At 38.8% G+C, this 20,852-nt stretch overlaps 1 protein-coding gene across 4 annotated transcripts in view; it reads left to right on the forward strand.

Moving 5' to 3' along the window:
* Positions 1-20,566, forward strand: part of TSPAN12 (tetraspanin 12) — a 45,314-nt gene extending 24,748 nt beyond the window's left edge. For all 4 annotated transcript variants that reach the window (XM_055807590.1, XM_055807589.1, XM_055807591.1 and 1 more), the window contains 4 exons: positions 5,580-5,654; positions 10,001-10,108; positions 12,902-13,045; positions 18,994-20,566. In XM_055807590.1, the coding sequence (XP_055663565.1) occupies positions 5,580-5,654; positions 10,001-10,108; positions 12,902-13,045; positions 18,994-19,299 (633 nt within the window). In that variant the 3' untranslated portion in view covers positions 19,300-20,566. The remainder of the gene's footprint in view (positions 1-5,579; positions 5,655-10,000; positions 10,109-12,901; positions 13,046-18,993) is intronic.
* The last annotated feature ends 286 nt before the right edge of the window (positions 20,567-20,852 follow it).

The raw sequence follows: 20,852 nt of genomic DNA on the forward strand, positions 1-20,852 counted from the left end.
CTGCTCTTAACTTAATTTCTAGCATAATACTTACACTAGAGCTTGGAAGGGCAACCTCAGTCATGTGGTTTTCGTAGCTGTGCCAGTGCGATTGTCACGGCGGTCGATAATAGGACACTGGGTATTGACGTTGCCCTGGCTATCGCACTGAAGATGGCTACCGCAAAACACTAGAGTTTTAACTAGTTTTCCTTTGCTAAATGCAATTAGAATGTAATGCTTCCACTGTCAAAAAATCTCTGAAAAATTCCATGTTCTTGGAAGTATTTTGGAGAAGGGCATTTAAACTGGGGATTGGGGTGGGGGGAGGAACAAAATGTTTGTGAACTCCCTCCATGTACTGTGTTTTCTGAAGTCCCAGTTTTTCCATTGTTCTGTTGCCATGTTTGTAACAAAAATAGAACATTATTTTTCACCGGTTCTTTTCACCTGTTGCCTGAAAAGCATAGACAAGTTATATTAAGTGATTAATTGCAGGAATTGTGGCACATTCAAGACAAACAAAAAATCTCTAGACCTACACTAAGAGTTTTGTATTGCATCTTTGCAGAAAACAAAAAACATTGTGCTTCACGCTTTATATTCTTCCCTGCAGTTGCCCACAATTGCAACAAAAAAATCCTGTACTCTGCAGGATAGAAAGCATGAGTGAGAGATTGTGTGTTGAGGTACTTCATGTGTGTGCTGTTCAACATTATTCTCTGAACAGAATGGGAGTTGTTGGAACAAACACCTTTTAAACAAATGCAAAATATCTGAGATTCAGTAATTGTGGCTTTTGTGTTTGGATTTACTATTTTTATTTGTGTTTGTATCTAAATGGTTGAGGTGATGAAGAAGGAAATGTGTTCCTGTTATGTATTTGGTGGTGGTGGTCGTTTGCTTAGTTTGGTAGAACAAACAGGATAACCAAAAACCTGTTACAATTTAATTTGGATAAATTAATTTTGCTGTTCAGTTTTTAGCCTTAGGTGGACAGATTCAAAGACATTTTGGGCATATGCCAGAGCATATATGGTCTCTGTATGAAGCACTGGGGGGTGTGTGTGTGTGTGTGTGTGTATATGGAACTTGTGCCCTCTTATGGGATGCCGCTGTGGTGTGCAGGAATTTTATTCAGACTGAAACTTTCGATCCTATTTAGGCAATCCAAACAGATTTTTCTGAAAATAGTTTTGAATTATTTTGATTTTTTTAATATGTATGTGAAAATACCATGTATCTTTCGAGTACTTTATCAGGTTTTAATAGCCTTTATGCAGAAAGCTATCTGAATAGCCATCTGAATTGGCACAAAACCTATTACTTCAGTGCTAGTCCCCGGTTTTGTTTGTTGTTTTGTGGTTTGTTTGTGTTTTTTTTTTCCTGCATTTTATTGTTTACTTGATGGTTACCTCCCTTCTATTGTGGAATTTCATCATTATTGGATTTCCATACAATATGTTCCACTATCCCATTGTCCTTTCTGTCTTACGTATGAATTCTCTGTAGAAGTAGACTTGCAGTTGTCTGATTTGCACAGGAGCATGACCTCTCTGGAGGCTGTTACAAACTGTAGTAGCTGAATATGATCTGGTAGTATTCATTGTGGTGGGTTTCTGTGCTGTTGATGTGTGTGGTTTCTGCACTGGAAGTTTCAGGGCAGGATGAGGATGTCAGCTGTGGTTGCTTTTACACCTGTACCATATGAAGAGTATTTCAGCAGAACAGGGTCTTGTGATTACATAGAGAATATCTTTAATATCTTCCCTTGGACCTTCATCCGTCTGTCTTTACATCTCTGAAAGTGGTTTTCACAGTAATGACTTTGTTCCCACTTGTTTCCTGTTTACTCTTGCACAAGAAAGGGAGGGGAACAGGATTCTCCTGAACAGGGTCCCCAGTTCCTTCACCTCTGTTTCAGGACTGGTGTGTTGGAAAAGTACAGTGGTTTAAGCCTCTGCATGCTGTCAGCGCTGCAGCTCTGTACTCTGAGGATGGAGACACGCACACATACCCATTCATTGCTGCAGGAAAAAAAAAAAAGCCAGGAGCTTGTGCAAAGTTCCTGGTATTAGACAAGATGCTCCTGTTGGAAGCTACTGCTTTGCTGAGCTGCTGCCTGCCTGCCTGCCTTCCTCCCCTGTGGCCAGCGGTGGTGAGCAAGCTTAATGAGGAGGATGCTGGAGAAGTAGCTCCTGCTAGTTGACAGCATCCATTTGACACTGCAGGGATACTGGAGTTCAGGAGGATCTTGGCCACATGTGTGTTTGTGACTTACTGAGGAGCGTTACATTTATATATTTTTTTTTAATTGACAAATATTTTTACATGGATTTGTTACTTTCAAAATAGTGTTGTCTACCAGCATTTCAGTCACTCAGCTTCTCTCAAGGAAGAAACTAGCTTTTTCACAGCCTTGCTGGAGGAAATCCTTGGGTGAAACTCTCTGCCAGGTTTGTAACAGGATGAAGCCGCTTCAGTTTTCTGATGGCTTTGCATAGTCTCACTAGGGAAAGAATGATAGTGATTAGCAATTGCCTACAAAAGAGAAATGTTAGAAGTCTGCAGGACTTGACATATGAAAGGTCTAGTTCTTGAAGTGATCATGACTTTGCATTAGTTGCTTGTAGACTTTTTTTATTTTATAATAATTTTTAGATATGTAGATATCTGTGTGAAACCATTCACTCCCTTCTGTGCCTTCCCCAATTCTAACCTCTCCCTGCCAAAAAAAAAGAATAATTTAGAAAATATTTCAGTGATGGCCAAGACTGATGTTAGGGAGATTTTGTATAGAAGGTAGTATCAGTGACCTGCTGGCACAGTGTTGAGTGTAATACAGAATAGTGCTCCTCAGTGTGTTAGTCTCCTTTACAAAATGTAGCCACTCAGCTGACAGGAAGAAATATAAGCCTTATTTCAAAACAAAGTCCCTGTTTCTGGCAAAAAGCAGAAGTGTGTAAACGCAGAACGATGCATTTATCATTCAGACTCCAGTGGGAATTTAATTGGGGACAAGGAATAAGCATTGAAGCCAGTAATAATTTCTGTATTTGAAAGATGGAAATTAGGGGTAATAAATTTAAGTAATGGTTAGAGGGTTTTTTTTCCACACAACTTCTAAAAAAATTATTTGTTTTTCAAACCATTACATTTGGAGAGAGGTATAATATTCCCCTTTAGTAGCAGGGTGAAACTGAAGCTCCTGTGTGCAAGTTTGGTGTGCCTGCAGTTGCTCAGTTCTTAGCGTGTGCTTTCATGTGTGTAAACTCTTTGTGTCTTTTTTTTGTCTTTTGCCTTATCAGTAGATGATGTACTTTCTCAGGACAGAAGGCTTGATTCTGCAGTGCCCAGATGTGTTCAGATGTGCTAGCTGGGAGTGCTCAATTCCTGGCAGACCCAGAAGTCTTTTATGAGTGAATCTGACTAAATAATTTTCTGTCCTGGGCTGTATTCAGTAACTGGAGAAAATCTTGGGTTTGGCTCTTCTGTCTCAACTGCTACCACAAACTTTCTTAACGATATGCTGACAAAAATGAGGAAGTCTCAAATGTTAAGGCTGGTGAATGAATGAAATGTTACAAGGAACTGCAAATAAAGAGTTTTCCAGAGAATGCCAGATGTATACCCCCAGATGTATCACTTTCACCATGATCAGTGAGTTTTGTATAAGGTCTGGGGACAGCAGGTAGTCCCAGGCTTGTTACTCAATTAGAGTATAAAACCACTGATTTTTTTTTTTTTTCACAGCTGAGAACTCAAATTTGCCTTTCATCAAAACATTTAGTTGTTCTCACTCTCAGAAATCTCAGTATTAGCTGTGATTTCCTTAAACATTTTTTTGGTATGAGTTCAAAGAGTTGAAGCATGTGGCATTCTTTCCTTCTTTCAAAGCGAATACTTTGTAAAGAACCTTTTTCATAACTTGCAGGCACTGCAGCGATAGTGGATACATTGTCTAGAAGCTCATAAATTTATTTTTTAGAGAAAGCATAATCGTTCTTACAAGGTATGACTCAATTTTTTTCCTCTTTTCGGAGGATGAATGTATTGGTTATTGAAGGCCTCTGCTGGTGCTCTGTGTGAACTCATAATGTTGATTTGTAAGGATATGTGATGTCTTGGTCAGCTACAACGAGGATGCAATGTAACATGATGGAGACTAGGACAGCTGGACCTCTTCTTTCAACACCATCTTTATCGAACAGACCTTTGCAGGGAGAGGGTATGAGTATAGGTTTCTCTTGAAAGTTCAGATGAATATTTTTATATACACATTTTTAATTTGGCTGTTTGTGTCTACAAACCTAAATCAGGGAGTTAGATTTGACCAGCAAATAGAAGACACTGTTCAGTAGTTGCCAAGGTATCTGTGAATTACACTGTTCTAGACAGAGTAAATGAAAAAGGTGCTGTGTAGATGACTGTTAAATCCTAATATTGTGGATTTTTATTCTCTGTTTTAAATTATACAACTTATTGACCCTTTAACAGAAAATAAAAAACCCCACTTATCCTTAGTACCTGTTTTGTGTCTTTTATACCTGTGCTAAATAGATTCAGGAATGAAATTACTAAATTGGAAGCCTTTTGGCATGTATCCTACTAATGGAATTATATACTTATTCTATTCTATTTTATATTGTGATGGTGTTTCTTTTGATTTCTAAATAAAATGAAAATCCATGAAGACTGTAACTTTAATTCTTGTGTACTGAGAACAAGGGGGAGCTCAGTCCATTGACATGGAAGAAAGTTTTGAGTCAAGAATGAGTGGAACTATACTACTGCTTTCAATAAAAGTTAAATGGGTTACTTTTAATAGAGAACACTAGTTAAAGCAGTCTTAATTTCCATGCAGCTTTATCCTGCAGTTCAGAAAGGGTTTGTTGATGCTATATGGAGGGATAGTCCTTTTCTTTTTAATCATAGCAACCACTTTTTCTTAACTGTCATTACCAAGACCTGTACAGGTTCTTCATTTATACACCTACTTTTCTATTTTGAAATAGTTCAAGTGTTAGATCTTGTAATAGACAAAGATATTTCAGTCCATCTCAATAAATACATGTATGTTTATGCCTGATCTCAAATATCTAAATCACTTTGATTTGAACATAACTTTCAAGAACCTTATTTGCTTCAGTCTTTTCAATTTTCTCTTCTTTTATTCTTCTTTTTCTTTTTTCTTCCCCTTTTTGGCTATTTGCATGATTTGGATATGTTGCTTAAATGGACAGAACTGAAAAAAGAGATTTCTGTTTTTTTCCACATACATGAAGGAAAAAATATCATCCTCTGCAACTGTTTTCATGGTAGCCTTGCACTCTTGGGCAACAAGGAAATGAATTTATTTTCCCATTGCAATGTTCATATGCTTTATGTTAAGTTAGTAAGAAATGTTACATGACAAACCTTTAGAAAGTTTGCTGCATGAATTTTTAATGTGTTGGTTACAAAAACGTATTTCAGATCTCATGTCTTCAATCATGTGAGATGTTACTAATGTTTTGAGATGTCCTTTAGTATTACTGAGTCCTTTTTTTCGAAGTTAACCTGAGTATCAAAAGTAACTAAGACTGTTCTGTTTTCTGCAGTATTTTGGAAGCTTGCTTGTAATATTCTGCGTTGAACTGGCCTGTGGTGTTTGGACCTACGAGCAGGAAATAACGGTGAGTCAGAAAAGGAGGCTGTGTTTTTTCAAGAGAAGAAAACAGAAATTTCCATTAGCTAGCTGTTTTCTAATTGCAGTAGTGTTTATCTTTGTTCATTATTCCGACAGTCTAATTTCAAGCGGCTGCCTTTTTTTTTTTTTTTTTTTTTTTTTTTGTTAAACAGAATTCTTCTGGGAAAGCTTTTCTGTCTGGAAGGTCCTATCTGGGTTTCTGTCCACCCTCTCTTTATTTGAGAGCCAAATCCTGCAGTCCTGATTTAAGGACTTTATTTATTGTTAGTTCTTGCTTAGGCAGGTTCTCATTGAATTCGTTGGAAGTTTTGAGGATCAGGTACAAACTTCAGCCTTAAGTATTTTGAGAGAGGAGATGTAAGAATTTGAAGGGGTTTTACCTCAGAAGCTCTTCATCTTTTGAAGAGCTATAGCGGAGTGTACCTTGTAAAAAGACAGTGTGTTCTTTCAGTAGAGGACTTGTTGTCTGCTGAAATCTTCACGCTGCCTCCACAAGCTATAAATGCCAGTTTTAAGCAAAACATGTCTTGGCTATAAAACACTCTCATCTGTAAACTTGTTAAGAGGTTTTATCTCTGTCTAGTGTTTATAGCTGTACCAGCCTTTAATTTTCAGACTGAAGACCTGTAGCCATCATGCAAGAAAATGGGTAAGTGTTGAGCAGAAATTAAACTGACATGTTGTTCTACTGGCTGCTATATCCTTACGTCTTGTACTTGCTGTGGTACATTTTTATGAATAGACAGACAAATAGTTTCTCTGAGCTGCCAAGATATGCCCAATATACTGGCCTTTCCAACAGTGAGTAGCACATACATTGTAGTAAGATGGGAAGGAGCCTTCTTGATACTTACAGGGTACTGGGACAAAGGAATTTCTGGCAGATTTGAAGTCTGGAGTTATGTGGCAGCACTTTGCATCAGCATTCATTCCCTTGTAGTACAAATTCCAGAGGGGTGTTCTAATATCATAACTGTTACGACTGTCCCTTTACTTTAAATATCAGCTTACATTGATGAATTTTAAAGTTGGAAATGCAGAGAAGAGGCATGCTTCATCCTGTGGGCACAGCTACCCTCTGCAGGGGTTTTGCCAAGGATGACAGTTACAGCTAACATCTGTCTTTCCACAGAAATCTTGCCAGCAATAACATAGCCTTCAGTGCAGTGGTACATGCCTCCTCCAGCCCTCACTAGTCGAGAACCTGAAGTTACAGTGTGCTTTAGTGTGATCCCCCAAGCTTTCAGTTACCTGCTATGCTACTGAAACCCAAACCTGGGACAGTTTGATAAAAGCTGTCATAGCCCTACCATATGTTAAGGCACTGGTTATGCTGCTTCTGTCCAGAAAAAAACATGGGTCTCCTTGCACCCCTTTGCAAAAAGAAGCAGTGCTGAGCTATGTGTCTGCACCTTCTGCAGTGTGTCACAGTGAACCCAGATACTCCATGCTCCTCTGGTTCTTCCTCTTTCTCCCAGGAGTCCAAGTGTATGAACATGAGCATGCAAACACAACAGATAAAAATCTGGTCAGCAACTGCTTTTGTTTTTTTTTGTCCCTATTCTTCTCTCCCTTTATATATTTTTTTTTTGGATTCCGATAAGGAAATACTGGGATTATTTTGTTTTCTCTTTCCATTTGATTTTGTCTTCTTAGTGTCTTTGTTCTACCACTGCTGCTCTTTGTGTGATGAAGTGGGCCAGTCTCAGGTTTCTCGCTGCTGAAACTTGTAGGGAATGTGGCAGCCTGGAAGAGCACAGCATTTTTTGCAGTCATTCTTTCATATCTGTGCAAGTCACTTCCCTAGAGCTTGCTTTCTCCTATTCTGCTTGATTAAGATAAGAGTCCCTTTTTATACCCGTGGGTGTGATTTGATGTCATGTTGGTTTCAGTGTAGCATGAAATCACATGAGCCCCTGGTGGGTTTCAGAGAATTGGTTGGCATTAGTATAGGTGGTGGGTGATGTTGTCAAAAATGTCACTGAGGCATAACCACCTCTGCTGATCCAATATGAGCTGTCCTTGGCACGTGGACAAGATGCTCTAAGAGTCCTTGTATAAACAATTTTCCTTCCAGCTCATGATAGCTCTCAGCATGAAGTGTGCCTCATGACTTATTTATTCCACCCACAAGACTGAAAAGCCAGTGTGGGTGTACAGCTTACTTGGGCATTGGTCAAGCCTTGATACTCATTAGAAAAATTATAATGAATAAGTAGATCCCAATGGCAAACAGAGCTTTGCAGAATTTATGCTAACACCAAGCCAGCATCTCTAGTTTTTGTTTGTCTCCACACTACGGAAAAGTGTTGGCGTATAGTCAACGAAATGCATCTCAACATCATGTATAATTGTGCGGTATTGCATGCATGAGCTGAAAGAAAGCTTATTTTATAGATACATTAATGTCCTTGGTTTGGTATGTTGGCATTCTTGGAACCAAACAAACACAGATTCCAGTATTCATCCTTAGCTCCAGAATTCAAATTGCCTTCCTGCAGTGGGGTTTCGTTTGTTTTGACTTGCTTTTAATTTTCCTTCTCTCACTTCTTGATTCCGACCCACACACCCCCACCTCCTGGCTTTGCATTGTTTTCATAAAGAAGTTGAATGCCTTGTGTTACGTGTGTAACCTTGGACCGCATTCAACTCAAATAAGATAATAAAGAAATAGTCTAGCAAATAGAAGCTTAATTGCAGCAATATCAAATATTATCCAAAGAAGGTGGAGTGCTAACTTCCAATGCAGTGCAAAGAGAAATGCATTGAATAAAAACACAAATTATTTTATTGTAGTGACCAGTGTAAATGTTTGTGGTAGAAATACTCTGTGATACTTTTTTAAGTGTTTTTAGTACACTACTGCTACCACATTTTTCACATAGACAATTGTGAGTTCAGTGCTTTATAGCTTAAGAAATAATTCTGCTAAATGAAAGGTGTGTTAAATTTCTGGGATATTATTAATACATTTATTATATATGGAGCTTTATCAGGGCATCAAAAATGTAACTAGCAGCAGTAATGAAACATTATCAAATGTTCTTATTTGGATTACGGGGTCAGTCAGGCAGTGATTGTCCCTCTTATTTTTGTAGAGCATCTAGCGCAACAAAGATGAGACTCCTTGGGAAGTATTGTGATAATTTTTTTTCCCCATAGATAATGTTTATTACTATTTGTAAAAGGCTTTTACTGTTCACTCAAAATTGAACAGGATAGTTAAGTCGCAGCTGCTAGAGGAGCTGGGCTCCCCTGCTCTCCAAGTGAAAGCTGATATTGCAATTGTGATTTCTTTCACCATGAGTATTAAGGCTAATGGGAGCAAGGCAAAACTCTGCATGAATGGTATGTGTGTCTAGAAGGGTAACTGCAAAGTCTTCAACTCCTTGTTTTAATTCGGCACACTGAAATTTCTGCTGCTGAACAGAAGTTACTTACCTTGACTCTTAACTGCATTGTATGCCAGGTGCCATAGAACTTGCTTCTGTTGTTCCTGACAAATTAAAAACTGAGGGTCCTAGTCTGACAATGGAGAGCACTAGCAACTTGCTTCTGAGTAGTCAAATTTGAGAGAAAAATACTTCAAGAATCCTTCTTTCAGAAGAAAAGGTTTACACGTCTGAATGTGTGCAAAGAAAAAAGTTCACAGGTCTCACTGTCTACACTTCATTGTTACTGTTCTTGAGCAGGATACTGAAATCGAGTACTTTCAGGATACCTGCATGCAGGGCTCCAGGCAAAACCAGAAAGCCACTGAGAAGACTCTCAGGGTAGAATTCATCTCAGTTTTATATATTTTAGAAGTCAGATGTTTAAACCTAAGTTTGTCACCTTAGGCAGTGAAATGAGTTTGAGAATTCAAGAGAATGATACGCACTCTGTTTAAAATATATATCTTGAGATGAATTGCCCCATGTGGCTGCCTGTTTCTAATGACTAAGACAACAACAGGGAGATGCTTAAACTGGGGCAGACAAGTTGCATCCCTGATGACTTGGATGGGCTTGGTTAAAATTTTTTACCAGGTTAAAAAAAATCTGGTAACGCTGTAATCAAATCGTATCCCATTATCTCTGAATCTCTAAAAAATGCCGCTCCTTTTTCAGTGTACGTTAAGTAAAGGATATAACTAAATTTTTCCTGATACTTTAATAAAGCTCCTAAAGTTTCAATGTCAGAAAAATCAAAGCACTTGTTTTCCTGTTTATTTACATACAAGGTTATTTTGGCCGTTGCACTGGAAAGATTTTGGAATAGATGGACGTTCTGGGTTTGGATCTTCAAGCCAACTGATCTGTTGTGTGCATTGTTTTTCTTTCCTCGCTCCAGGTTCCAGTGCAGTGGTCCGATATGATCACGCTGAAAGCCAGGATGACCAATTATGGCCTACCTAGGTACCAGTGGCTGACACATGCTTGGAATTTTTTCCAGAGGGAGGTAAGACAACAGTTAATTCATGAGGTGAAGTAATACGTGCTTGGCAAAAGTTACTTATCTGCTAAAGGAGAAAGTTTTGGTTTAAGTGAATAGGTAAATAAATGCAAGTTTGTTTCATGTGAAACCCTGTGTAGTGATGGTGTCTTTTAACATCACGTGATATCCAAGTCTTGAACTTTGTAGGCCCTAAATACACTAAACCACAAGCACACAAAGAAGTTGTTACTTTCAGTTAAATTGCTAACACTGTCATCTTTGCCAGTAAGGTTAGGACTTCAACGCCTTTTAGGATTATTATAACATTTAAGAATATGATGTGTATAAAATTAAAAATCTGCAGGTGAAGTAAAATGAACATTTCTATGTGCTGTTTTAATATTAATCTGTGTTTCCCTTCCTGTAGGCTCTGTTAAGTTTCCTTCCGTGGAGCTGTCATGGTTAAGATATGTGTTTAGGTAGAAATGAGTGGGAAAGGAAGTTTCCAAAAAGATGCCCACACTGTCTCTTGGGCTGTGGTTTGAGAAAGTGATCAGGGTTTTTATTTCCTTTGACTGGGAGGTGTGGGAAACAAATCAAAAAGCTTCCTTGTGTATTCACAGCTTTGCCCTCTAGCCTACTAAAATTCAGAACGAACTTCAGAAAGAATGAAGTATTATGTTGCAAAAACATGAAATTGCCCAAGGTAAAACCCATTAACTCCAAATATAACTCACGTGCAGGAAGAGAACTTTTTAAATGCCTGTCATTGTGCTGCCCTTGTTGAAATGTTTAAATCTATCATTGTTGCACAGATTTCCTGTTAGTTTAAGCGTTTCCTGGCAGCACTTGAGTAGTCTGTATTTATACTAAAACCTGAAATAGAGAGTGAGGACTAAAGGAGGTTAAACACCCCCCCACCCTCCCCATTCCCCTGCACTGGCTATGCAAGTGTCTGTGAAACAGTAATTCTCCATATACAAGTAGAGTGTTTGTGTCTGTTCTGTACCTGAGATAACATAATCAAATGGTCTCTATTTCCTTTAGTAGAGCTGATACTGTATTTTGATTTAAATATCTAAGTTGATTAAATTAAAAGCTGCCTCTTGTCCCCCTGGTTGTTGTAGTGTCATCACAATGGCCATTTTTAATATGAATATTAGTAATGAAACTTCAGCTATGCCTTAAGTCTTCCAGGGGAGGAAAATGTTCCTTTTAGAAGTTAGGTTTCCTGTGTTCCGTCTCTGACCAGAGGAACGATTTGGGGAAGGTCTGATGTGAACTGACGTGGCTCTTTTGCAGCTCCTGCTTAATTGGTGGGCTCTCCTTTTAGTTCAGTCTACTCGTAAGTCAGCCGGTGGATGTCAGAGCCTGGTACGTGCTTTGTGTCTGAATGAGCACAATGCTTGGGGCCCTCCTTCAGTCAGAAGTACAGGTTTTTTCCTAAAGATAATATTTGTAGTTGCAACTTTGTTCCCAAAGATTCAGCCCTGATCAGGTTTGTGCTCCTGCTTCTGTATCTTTTAACATCTGAGAGAGATGGGAAATGTATTTTCTGCCTAACCCCTTGGCTAATCTAGTTATCAGAGTTGTGGCTGTGCTAAGGAAGGTGGGAAGGATCAAATGAAGTCAGGAAGGAAGACCTGGGCAGTGAGAAAAAAAAGATTTGAGTAAGGAAAGGATATTTAATAAGGTGGCCTTTGCGGTTACGATCAGGAGCCAAAGCTTGAGCTTCCCTTAGAAAGTGCTATGCTGGGAGAATTTTGGCTAATGAACTGATAAAGAGAGACATGAAAGCTGTGGTGAAAAAGGAAGAAATGAGATTTGTAAGAGGACTGGTGAAGTCAAGGCACAGGGGCACAAATATTCTCAAGCTCATGGGTCGAAGGAACCAGGTGATGACTTACACTCAGGCTGGTACTGGAGAACATCCAGACAGAAGAAAGCAGCATCTTGTTCCTGCAGCAGTGCTGCTTTTCCCTCATACTGAGTCCTTATCCAGTGCTGAAGAAAATCTAATGTAGCTGCTTCAGCCCTTTTTTATGTAAAAGCAGCTTGGAATGTGGTAAGCTGGTCATTTGGCTCTAAATCTCTTATTGTGCTTTGCAGAGAAGACAGGTTGTTAGTCCTGGTGTTTTTTATAGCCAATTATGGCTCATCTGCTTTGCAGCCAGACTTCTTCATTTTATGGTTGATTCTGTTGCAGTGTTTTTAGTGTTACACCCCTTCTTTCCATTTTCCTTTTTCCTTTCAGCATTTGTGATTTTTATACCTTTTTGCTCACTTTTAAAATCTTTTTTTTCTTTTTTTTTTCTGTATTCAGGTAAATCTATGTTTTTTCTCATCTGGTTTTCAACAGCTGTGACCACAGTTACAGCCTTGCAGGAACAGGCCTCACTAGTCAGACCTTAATCATCTTTTCTTCCTGCTTCCTTCAGCCAGAAGTATGCTTGTTCATTAGTTACCCTTTTGACATGAAATCATCACATGGTAGTTCCTTGTAGTAAGGATAGCAGAATTGCAGGGTAGGACAATTTCTGTGAAGCATCCTTTGAGGGAGCAGTTGCGATTTAAAGGACAGAGCAGTATCGTGGGCAATTTCTGAGGGGTTCATAAGTCACTGCACTACATTTTTCACATCGCTTTTGTGTCAAAGTACAGCAAAAGAAAATAGGTGGAAGCGCCAGCAGATGTTTTTAGTCCTATGTAAATATGTTTAAAATTGTTAATAGGAATTTATTTAGGTTTTTTGATGACCTACTTTTTATGAAGAAGTAGCATCATTATTGCTGATCTTGGCTAATCCTTCCCTTGCAGTTTAAATGTTGTGGGGTGGTGTACTTCACAGACTGGCTGGAAATGACAGAGATGGACTGGCCGCCTGATTCCTGTTGTGTCAGAGAGTTCCCAGGATGCTCTAAGCAGGCACATCATGAGGATCTCAGTGACCTTTATCAGGAGGTAAGAAGAAAAATGTGGATGTTTTGGAAGGCTTTCTACATTTTTTTCTGATCCAGTCATTTTCCAAACTCATTTGCAGCGCAGCAGAAAGGTTTGTAGAGTAATTGTGTTTATGGAAAGTGTTTATTTATGTTTATTACTAATGCTGAAGTGGGGGAGGGAGGGAGGGAGGAAGGAAGAACTTACCCACTCTCATCTGGAAGAGAGACAAGTTAGTAGCAATGCAGTTAACGTCTGAGGTGTGCTTAAACATTGAGGTTTTATTTTGTGTTGGTTAGGTTGGAGTTGAAATTTGCTCCTTTCAAAAAATAAAATACTAGTTTTGGTGTGATGTCCAGTCTCCAGCTTGCCAAACTATGAGGAATTCTACTGACGCTATGGTAATGAGGGCTCTAGTAGTATGTGCAGTGAAAGGATGCTTTTGAGAAGTCCTTTGGAAGGTGGGAGCTGTCCTGTTGACAGGCCTCATACAAGGAGGCAGGTAAATCAGTTGCTCCCCTGTGAGCTAGATAGAAACTTTGTGTAAAAATGGTCTTTATCTCTAACTCTACTACATTACAGTATGGTTATTATTTTTTTTTAAATTAAAAAAAACCCCAAAACCTTAAAACCAGGAGAGGACCTATTTGAACTCCAAGTTCTTCCAAGGAAGAGGGAGGTGATCACAGTATCAAGTCATTTTGGTGACTTAGGGTTCTTAGGGTGAATATCATAAAAACAAGTAAATATGTTCTCTACCGAAACTTTTTTAACTGCTCTTACAAAAACGTTGTCTAAAGCCAGCTTTGTCTGGAGACTGCTTTGCTACCTATCATTTTTTTTAATGCTAACAGCCCTCTGAAGAACTTCAGTTGTCCATTCAGTAATAGCAGAATGACCAACAGTCCAGGTAGTCCAGCAGCAACAAAAATCGTGTTGTAGTCAAGTAGTTATGAGGATCTGAGAAGAGCTGCATTCTGTATTTGGTTGCTTTAAGAGTAATATAGGGGGCAAAGGAAGGAGGATGGGCCTGAGAAGTGTGCTGTCAGATGCTGCAGCATGAGGATTTCTCCAGCGGACACTGCAACTCTGTGTTATGGAAGAGCACCCAAAGAACCATTTTATCATGTCCCAGTCGTACAGCTGTCGAAGACTTGTTTCTAACAAGAATCTGTTATGTGGCTGTTGCTCAGGAGCTATAGAGATGGATCTCGGAAGCAGGGGAGATTGACTGTATAAACAAGCCAAGATGAATATTAGCTATTGCCAGAAAACAAGTTCTGGGGAAATTGCGTCACGTGGAGTGATTTGCTACATTTGTATGGCAATGAATCTCAGAAGAAAGTATATAGTTTATTCTGGACTTTCAGACATCCATCCTAGGCATCATATGCTTCCACTAGGAAGAGAGAAAGTAGAGCTGCCAAAAGGCAGGTGCCTCAGAAGGCACAGAAGGTCTGTGCTACCAACCTTAAAGACAGCGGCAGAGGCTATTTTCTCTCCACCAGCTACTTGTAGAGCCTCTCCTGCCTTAGGGCAAGGCTTGCAGGACAGGTAGCACTGGTTACACTTTAGAAGTGTCACTCTGAATGGGAAGGCCATTCAGGCTTCTTCTGGGGCCTGGCAACCTCTTACACGTTCTTGAAGAAGAAAGAACTGTGGCTCGCTGCCATAACGGTTGCTTTTTGTAATACTGTTGCCAGTACTGATACCGTATAGACAGACTCTGCCATAGAGAGCCTCAAGGAGTGTAAATACATGGAAGCTGCAGAACGCTCATTTGCCCTGAACATCCTTTCTGCTTATATGAAAAGGCAAGAGTATGTAAGTAGTGTGAGCTCAGGAAGCTCAAAAAAAATTGTGAGAAAGGTGTACTAGTCACTGGAGTGTCTTGTTGAAACTGCAGGGTTTTCTCATGTCATCTTTTCTGCTAACTTTTCATTCCCAAAACTGTATTCTACAGCAGTGGTTCTCTGTGCACTTCGTATGTTCAGGTTCTTTTGGTTCTACTTGGAGAACATTAATAGCCAAAGATGATGATGTAGCATATAAGGGCTGTGTTGAGACCCACTTGATAAAAAAGGAAGGCTCTCTGGCTTTTTTCCTAAAAGAAACCTGAAGGGTACATTTGTGGTTCTTCCCCTACCATACGCCAGAACGTGTGGATGGGTTCAGCTCTTAGCAAAAATTTATTTTTCGTTCTCTACTGCAGAATCCGTTCCAAAAAGGGACAGGCTATGTTCTGTTTTACCAGCCACAAAAATACTCGGTTGCTCTTTGAGATATGTACAGTATTTGGTTGGCAAAACATTTTTTTTTTTTCCATGGTGCTTGCCTGTGGTTTGTCTCACAGGCGCTTGTACAGTATACTTGCTAATATGTTTATCAGTATCATGCAAAACCAACTTACGCTTGCAAGGCTAATCTGTCTGACTTCTGGTTTGGAGAATTGAAAGAGAAAAGCTTTTTTTAGAAAGTGATTCAAAACAATCTTGCATAGTCTGGTGGTTTGAGAGGGAGTCTGATGAGATTAGCCTCGCTAGCCTAGAATTGGCTTATGTAAATGCTTTTGCAAGTCCAAAGTCCATTGTGGTACTTCAGTTTTCTGAAGTGCTACAAACAATTTTTCTGAAGTTTGGTTTGGCTGGGTTTGATAGAATTTTGTTATAGCTGTGCTGTAATTTTCTGCTGGGATCTCCGAGCTTTCTGTAGTCTAAGCTGGCATCCTTCAAAATACAGTTCTTGTAAGCAAGCCACCTTTCTACAGTTCTGCTTGAGAGTATTTTTGGCAGGAATTGTGCTTCCCCTGCTGGAATTTGAATACTGTTTTTTAAATGTGTTAGTCATCTTGGATTGCTTTTGTTCTGACAAATTTCACCTTTGGTGCAGTTCACGGAACAGGCTAACCTTAGAAAGAGCATGGTTGTGAGAGAAGTGATGACAGTATGGCCTCAGAGGTTTGTTGTGGTCTGAGGACAAAGGGAGCTCTGCTCAGCTTGTGATCAGGAACTGTAGCCTGGATAAAATGATTGGTGCGAGTTGAGACCTTCAGAAAAATCAGAATTGCATATGCAATACTTTTTCTTTTGTTTTCTAGCGTAACTTTAAGTATACTCAAAACTTGGGTATACAACAGATCTGTTGAATATACTGATAGTTTATCCACTCTGGGAAGTGCCTTATTTAAGATTTGGTCCTTATTCTATGATGTTGCAGTAAATCAAAAATATATGCTTTGTTTCCATTTTGAGACTGAGAATATAAAACAGTCTTTGTAATAAGTATGAGTCAAGCCTCTAATCCATAGCTCTGTAGGAGTTTGAAGTTCATTCTTCTGAATGATCACTGCAAAAGTTTTATATTATTTTTGAGTTGTCAGCAAGAGCTCCCTGTTTAGTGACAAACTTTTACTTTTGCCGAGGAAAGTGTATTTATGTACTCTTTAATTGCAGGCTGCCAACTATGAATGTGTCACATAAGCAGAAATAAAATGCATGAATGTGAGGATAACTGGGGTGGCTGGATATTTCTCAATTTTGAAACTGATATTGAACGTGTATTAGAGCAGAACTGTAAGAACATCATTAAATGGAGGGAGGCAGTCTGTCTAGATGGGGCATAATTTGTCTCAGTTATGTGTCTGTACTGCAGAAGATGTAGGCATTACTGTTATTGCTCTCTGTTAATGGATGTTTCCTCTAGGCAACGAATGAACTGAATTTGAATACTGCTGTGGTTGAGCGTTTTTAAATTGTGACCAGTATTTACCTTCATTCCTTAAAGTTGTTAAAAGTATTAAAATGCAGCCGGTTTCTCTGTAATTAAAAACAAATTTGGAAAGTAGTATAATTACAACACTGTTTTCTAGGTGAAGAGAAGACACCAATGTGACAATTTTTGTTCCTCATCAAGTTCAATTACATTGCTTTCGCTACAGTGGATATTTTTTTTTTTTTTTTCAAATTTCAAAGAATCCACATTTACTCCTTGTTCTGTGTCTGGACTATGTTAATGCTTAGAAATTACACAGTGAAATGATGAATGGAGCATTGAGATCTTTAACTTACTCTGGTACAATTATCATATAGTACATAAATTTTATTTAGATACTAAATGAAAATCTTTTTGACCGCAGTGTGAGTTTTGTGTGCGAGACAAGAATCGGGCCTTTCACCAAATACATGCAGGACTGTAGCATTTGATACTGTGGGCTTTGAGGAATTTCAGTGTAATTGAAAAGTGTTATTTATTGTGTCCTGTCTTCAGATTCTGTCACTTTGATCAATTGCTTGCTTTTCATAGAAAAACTGTAAGAAACATATAGTAAAAGGGTATAAATGCCAAAATGGCATTTTGAAGATTGTGCCCAGTTTGAGGCGGTCCTGATGTCTTCGTCTGGGACCAATGCCTGTTGATACTTGTGGTGTTACCCATCCAGTTACTCTGAATTTTCTCTTGGTGGCTGTGTTCCTTTGGCTTTTGTGCTGTGAAGCTCTGCAAAGTTTAAAATAGAGAATAAGCATCGACTATAGTAGGTAAGGGCTCTCTCTTGAAGGTTTTATTCCTTTCTAAGACTGGGCATCATCTTTCCTGATCAACAAGCTTCATAGCTTGTGTTTGCACTGCTACCCAGCAGCTCCCAGAACTGGTGTCTCTTTGTGGATCCTGGCTGCATTACGAGGGCTTGGGAGCTTTCCTGAAGCCTTGAACAGTAATTAGGTGGCCTTGTACAGCAAACTGCGGAGCATGCGCTGATGGTTTGGAAAGAGCTAAATTTCCGTTCCTGGGAAACACAACTTGTGATCTTTTAACGTAGTTTTCCTCAGACTTTTTCTATGTAAATAACTATTATTATTCTGTAAATAATTGCAGAGGTGGTGTATGTGACCATCTTCCTAATACGCCATGTGGATGGTCAGCTGTTTTGGGACAGGGTCTGGCTGCCTGCCTGGATTTGTGCAGAGCCTGATGCAGGGCAGATTGCTATGGCTCCTCTCACAGCAGTTCAGGACACGACTGTGCTCTAAGTAACAACAGCTCAGCACAAGATAGGAGGCAAAACTGGCTTTTGGTATAATATCATTACAGTAATTGTCAGGGAGGTTTCTACATTTAAGGCAGTTAATTTTAAAATACAGTCTGTGGGTAGGGGAGGTGGGCAGAACCTAACTAGTATAAGCAGACAGGCTTTTTTGCAATGAGGAGATGCTTCTAGTTCAAGAATAAAAAGGAGTAATGCCACATTCATGTCGTATTATTACCACTAAGTACTAAAGAAAGACTGTTTGTACCCACTGCATTCTGGAAATTTGTCAGAAGTCCTCCATTAAAGGTTATTCTGTTTGAGGCTCCTTACTCAGTGTGTGGAATGTAATGATTTTTCTACTCCCTAGGGACTTTCTGCAGAACTAATAAACTGGCATATAATGAGTCCAGATAAAACACTAAAAGAGAAAAGGTGGGAAGAAACACTGATGAGGTTTTGCAGGTCTGTAGGTCTTTCCTAGAATATTGTTTTGACTTCAGATTGTGGTATTATTTGTAGAAAAAGTCTAAAGAGTTTAAAATAGTGGACAACCTTGAAAAATTGTAATTTTAAGGAGAGAAACAAGATGAGTAAGAGGATTTCATGGCTTTTAGACATTGGCAAAACCAGTTGAGTTTCTTTAAAAATCAGTGATAGTTGATAGGAACTCAGATCAACTTTGATTTCTGAATCAAAGATAGCACAGGTCTCTTGGAGCTTGTTACAAGCAGTAAACTCTCAAGCAGTATGAGAAAATGTAAAGATGGCATTATGGAAGTGATTAAAAAGTAGACAAAATAATTTCCAAAGTATTGGTTGAAGGAGGAGAGAGAGAGATTTTGGGGAGCCAGCAAAGCCAGTGCTAGGTAGGATGAGCTAAACCTTGGGAACTGCAAGCCAAATAATACTGACTGATTTTTTTAAATCTGTTTTTGTTTTGTAGGGATGCGGTAAAAAAATGTACACTTTTTTGAGGGGAACGAAGCAATTACAAGTGCTGAGATTTCTAGGAATCTCTATTGGAGTAACGCAGATCCTGGCTATGATCCTCACTATTACATTACTGTGGGCTCTGTACTACGGCAGAAGGGATCCCGGGGCAGATCAGATCATGGCCCTGAAGAGTGATACCTCACAGCAGCTGTCATGCCACTCTGTGGAGCTACTGAAACCAAGCCTGACGAGGATCTTTGAACACACGTCCATGGCAAACAGCTTTAATACACACTTTGAAATGGAAGAGCTATAGGTGATGCAATCAATCTGAGAAGTCACAAAGGGGTTTAATTGGTTTTTGTTGTTTTTATTCTGTTCCATCAAGTACGCCAAATACAGCAGTCTTTGTACGCCTCGGAAGACAGCTAATGAAGTGAAGGAGGCCAGCACAGAAAGAAGGATAATCCTGACAGCCTCTTAGCCGTGGCCTCAGCCATGAAACAGAGTTGGTATTTGTTTGTTTGTTTGTTTCTTAAAAGGCACTCGTTCACTGGGCACAGTAATATTTAAATTATTGTCACAAGCTGTGTGATGTGTAAAATACTGATTCATTCACAGGTAGACAGAACCTCAAAGGAAGCTTCACAGGAAAGGAAGATAAATACTCGGTTTTTTGAAGAAATGACAGTGCTTTGGACAAACAAAACGTGACATCAGTTGAAATTGACTTCTACATTTTTAATAAGCCATTTGGAAAATGTCTTAATCAGGGATCTGTGTATATATAGTAGTGTGTTTTTATGCGTGCATGGAAAGCAGAACTACAATTCAAGTCAATACTTGGATTTTAAAATTTGCAAGATCTGTAAAAAGAGCAAGTTTTTCTTTTTTCTAACAAAACCTTTATCTTAGCTGTTGGTAAAGATGTTCCAAAACTTCTATTTTTATCTAACATAACTGTTTACTTTTTAACTTTAAATATATTAAACAGGGATTGAAAACAAAACTATGACTCTGGACAATAGACGTTAATTTTCTGAGTAATTCTGGAGAATTCTTCTTTGAAATAGTTTGTTCTATGGACTGCTTCACAGTGAAAAGAAAGGAAACCTTAAACATTCTTTCCGAAATGGGAATCAATATGGGAGCAGCACATTTTTCTAGATAAATCTTTTCTCCTGCCTGTGATTCCCCTGAAGGTAGAAACAAAAGACAAGGAAAATGCTTATCATTCTGGATGCTATTGCAATAATTGTAAAGTACATAAGGAGAAATTATACTTTGGTGGCATCTTCATTAAGAGCTTTCTAGTGGCTTAAAATGCCAACTGGAAACAGCGTTAAAATGTATTTATTGATGTGGGGAAAGTGCATTTTACTGTATTTTTATGAACAATGTTTATTTCATAGGATTATTTTTACAATTGGCCACGCTCTTGAAATACATATTTGTAGTTTGTGGCAAATGGATTTTTACATAATACTACATTTTAGGAGTTCTTTCATTTGTTTTGGAATTTGTAAAAGAAAAAATAAATCAAGGTGTGATTTGGTAGACAATAAAATTACTTTTGTCTTAAATTCCATAATGACTTTTTCATTTTGAAGTCCTAGGGTGTGAATGATTTGGGTGTATCTTGGGAGGGTCCTCCTGCTAAGTGTGAGTTAATTTGACCTGTCTTTATCCATTCCGCTTACTCTGTTGTGGAGAAACTGCATTGTAAATGTAATTTCCTATTTTTATGTCTTTTCAGAGAGCTTCTTAAGGGTTCATGAAACAAAGCTCTTCAGTTGTGTGGGCTGTTTTGGTTTTAGCAGTTTATATGTGAGTGTACTTATTTCACAGGTAGTACTGCAAGCAAGATAA

Source organism: Falco peregrinus, chromosome 6 (genome assembly GCF_023634155.1).
Source record: "Falco peregrinus isolate bFalPer1 chromosome 6, bFalPer1.pri, whole genome shotgun sequence".
Classification (NCBI taxonomy): Eukaryota; Metazoa; Chordata; class Aves; order Falconiformes; family Falconidae; genus Falco; species Falco peregrinus.